A 3985-nucleotide genomic window follows, 5' to 3' on the forward strand; every position below is an offset into this window, starting at 1 on the left:
GGCTTTCTTTTACCTTAATAATATATGTACTATATCCTTGAGCAAATTTGATTCCAATACAGTATACTTTTAATACTACTAAATACCAAAGGCACTAAAGTTTGTGAAACAAAAAATCCCTTATATTAAAAATATTTGAGAAATTGAAACAATAAAAAAATATTGCTACTGTTTGCATCTTAAACTACCGTACACAATTTGACATGGGTCACCACATCTTTGTGAAATAATAATACAACTACTGTTATTTGTTGCCATTTTTTAGATTTAAGAATGAAATACAGTATAATTTTCATATGTCTAGAATTACCTGCATCAATACCCGTAAATTAAAAGAAACTTATAACCCAATACTGTACTACTACAAGTAATAAAGAAAAAATAGAATACAGTACTCTTTGCTTGTTAAGCTACAAAATGTAACATGAGACAGCACATCCTTATGAAAGAACCAATGCAACAACTTGCGCTTTGGAGACTAATGTGTGTTAAATAGCAGCGATTACAGTAGGCTGTTGGTGAATTTGCACCATTATTTCTGTTTCAACCTACTTGAATCATACTTCGCAAACTACAAACTAATAAATAAAACTCGTTGAACTGGAAATTGACTACGTCTTACAAAATAAAGGAACCTTTAAAAAATAAAAATAAGTACATGAGCCTCTTTTCAAACATATAATTTTGAGTGTGGTAGGAACTTTTACCCAAAACCTGGGTAAACATTACCCGTAGTAGCACTGCAACCCATGTTATTAGTTGACAAATGTGTGTCTTTCACTTAACTTCGTGATTTTAATTAACTTATGGAGAGCTAAATATTCCTGTTACATTTTCATGACTAGTATAGGCTGCAAGTGAAAGTTACACAATTTTTTAACATGCGATCTTCCTTCATAACAATCACTCAAAGGAAAATTTATAATAAGTGTTTGATGACTTTTCAACTACGCTATTATCACATTTACCAAAAGTAAAGGACTTACCTAAGTAAACAACTACATATACACATACCATAAACACAGCATCATTGGATAGGATTTTTCGACTGCATAACTTTTGCAATGCATAGCATTGCAGATGCAATGCACTCTGTGTGAGCTACAAGCTGTAAAAAACTGTCCCTCATTTGTGTTTGAACACGAAGCATCTCTCGAAGAAGATCTTCATCTTTTCGGGCAGAAGAGGTTCGTGGCCTCCTGCCACTACTGTTCGTACTTGGCATTGGAGATGAATCCATTTCATCAGTGTAATCACCAGTTACAGTTGACCTAACAGCTGTGGCAGAAGGGGTACTAGACCTACTTCGCTGTTCCTTGGTGGCAGCAATAGGTTGACGAGTATTGCTTGAACTACATGTTTCTACCTCATATGTTCCGGATGATGAAAATCCAGGAATGTTTGTAGGTGCTGAAGTTTCAGGTTCTAAATGCACAATGGGTACTGTGATATCATGTTCCTGTATATCCTCATTCAGAATGCGGGTTATAGAATCATCTTTCTCTTGAACGGGCCGAAACATAAATTCCTCTCGGAAACAACTACCGGTAGCTGTAAACCTAGCTCCTGAGGGTCTGGGGGTTGGTTCTCTTTCTTCTTCTGGAAAGAAATGTAGTATAATAGGTTGATTGAAGTCTATGTTAAGAGTATAATTAAAATATTACACTGTATTTCCAAATATACAAAAGCTTTTAGGAAAAATAATGGTTTGAAAAATAGTGTTGACCATCTAAATATATTTGTTTAAAATATTTTTAAATCTAAATATCAACTAGGCGTTAAATTTCTTATATTTGCACTTCTCAATTTTGTCCATTAACATACGAGTTATAAAAACATTTAATATATAAATTAGGGAAGCAATAAACAAGCTAGAAATGAAACCAACTTACTAGTGTTGTTATTTTTCAAAATTATATAAAAAAATCAGTATAGTGTACAGTATTTCCAAATCAAGATGTGAAAAAATGTCTCCAAAAGTTTTTTTTTAAATAAAAACAAGGGCAGAAAAAAACAAAATATATCAGGAGGTTGGAAAAGTATTTTGACTGAATTACCATTACTAGGTTCTTCACTTTCAACATCCCCTGGAATCCCATGTATAGAGGTTGGATCTAATAGTTGAAGAATTGCTTCTTCAATTGCAGTGTATGTAATTTCAATTTGGGGGCCGCCACCTTGAAGAGAAAATATAAATAATAACTGTCTTACTGTGAGCTGTGGTTACATACACTATATGCTAACTATGTTATATTTGGCAGAAATCATAGTTACAAAGGAATCTACTGAAATAGTTCCAAACATTATAACCTAACCTATCATTGTAGCTGTAGCCACAAAAATTCTCCTTTATCTATGTCAAAAGTTAATTAGATTTAATGTAACAAACAATAAATGGTAAAATAAGTCAAAAAAAATAGTCGCAGCCAGAAATTTTCAACCTGTATTAGTTGTAAACTCAAAAGATAGAACATCCTTGCCTATAAGCCTAACAAAGTAAAATTTACATATTAATGTATACCAAATATGAATATAAATCTATTGATGAATGAAAATTAACGACATAAAAAAAGGAATTCTATGGCAACTTATACATTATGACCTTCATTACCGTCGGAAATAACGTAATTATTAATATGTAGTTTATAACAGTAACCAAACCTACCTAACCTAGCTTCCTTTACCAACGGGAGGACTCCGCCGCCCTGCCACACAAACTCATATTAACTATCTCTGTTCCACGTCAGTTGCGACACAATGACAAGTGTGTCTTAAAATTGTGTAATCTATATGATAGGTATAATAAGAAAATCCAAAAGTTGTGGGGAAATTATTAACAGTTGTACAGACTTCCCTGACTACCGGGTGGGAAGATATTGGAAGCATAATGTGTTGTCTAATGGTAGACCCTGCTGCCATATGGCATCACGAAAATTAGGAGCAAGTCCAAGGTTGCTGATCTGACTAAATGTGTCATTTACACACAATTGCAGGGTCGCAATTGTTTCTCGTAATATCAACAACACAACATACATACTGTATATTGATTCTCACTTTTTGTGTTTTCATTTCGGTATTTATGGTTATTTATTATTAATATTATTATTAATAAAGAGGTATTTTTATTAATAGTACTAAAGAATTATTATTACAGGCCCCGACGTGGGTCAGTGACTGTGCCTGGGTTGGTTAATCCACGTAAAAAAAAAAAAAAAAAAATTAGGTTGAACGGTAAAGTTTTTACTATTTACTCACACGGAAAACTTCGAAGAACGATGTTTCTTTTAATGAATGCGCTCATATAAGGAAAATATGTGTATTCATTCACGATGGAGAGCCACCACACTACTTACTTCCTTGAGTTTACAAACACGAAAATCGTACCAAGCCTCAGAAAAACCAGTTAAGTTTGTTTCATATTGTCAATCAATAACCACGCTAACAATATTAAGACTTACCTGTTCCACCAGCATATTTCTTATCTTGTGCTGCTTTTTTCTTAACGCTCACACGAAGATCAGCAGAAAACTTCCGCCGAATTTCAGTAACATTGCGGGTGACTCTACCAACAGCATTCACCTCATTTAACACTTCACCCCAGGCTGGTTTTTGAGTTGAAGTGTACAACTACTTGAGTCCAACTTCCCTAAAATCATTTCTTGTCTTTTGGCCACCTCAGTCACAAGAGCGTATACTTCAGCCTCACTGAAATTAGGTCGTCTCTTCTTGGCTGGTGGTCCTTCCATGTTTACACAATAATATTACGTGCGTCGCTCTCAGCTGATTTCTCCTTCTCTTGTGATTGGTTGATGATTTTGTTAACTGAGCGTTGATTGGCCAACTAGCGTCTGCACTGACATCTACCGTCCGACAAGAGAACTTAATTTACAGGGTAAACACTAGAGTTACGAGAACTTATGGTAGTCTTACGGAACCATAATTAAATTTTGAGTATGCTAAATTTATGGTACTGTAAGGCTTCCAC

At 34.3% G+C, this 3985-nt stretch overlaps 1 protein-coding gene across 1 annotated transcript; it reads right to left on the bottom strand.

Annotated features, from left to right (window-relative positions):
- Positions 1-274: 274 nt before the first annotated feature.
- LOC121865595 lies at positions 275-3602 on the bottom strand (the record flags this gene model as incomplete). The annotated part of the gene is made up of 2 exons (XM_042365103.1): positions 275-1599; positions 3459-3602. Coding segments are annotated over 2 exons (716 nt in total), but the record flags the coding sequence as incomplete, so codon positions are not given.
- Positions 3603-3985: the final 383 nt, after the last annotated feature.

Source organism: Homarus americanus, unplaced genomic scaffold (genome assembly GCF_018991925.1).
Source record: "Homarus americanus isolate GMGI-L3 unplaced genomic scaffold, GMGI_Hamer_2.0 scaffold28837, whole genome shotgun sequence".
Lineage (NCBI taxonomy): Eukaryota > Metazoa > Arthropoda > Malacostraca > Decapoda > Nephropidae > Homarus > Homarus americanus.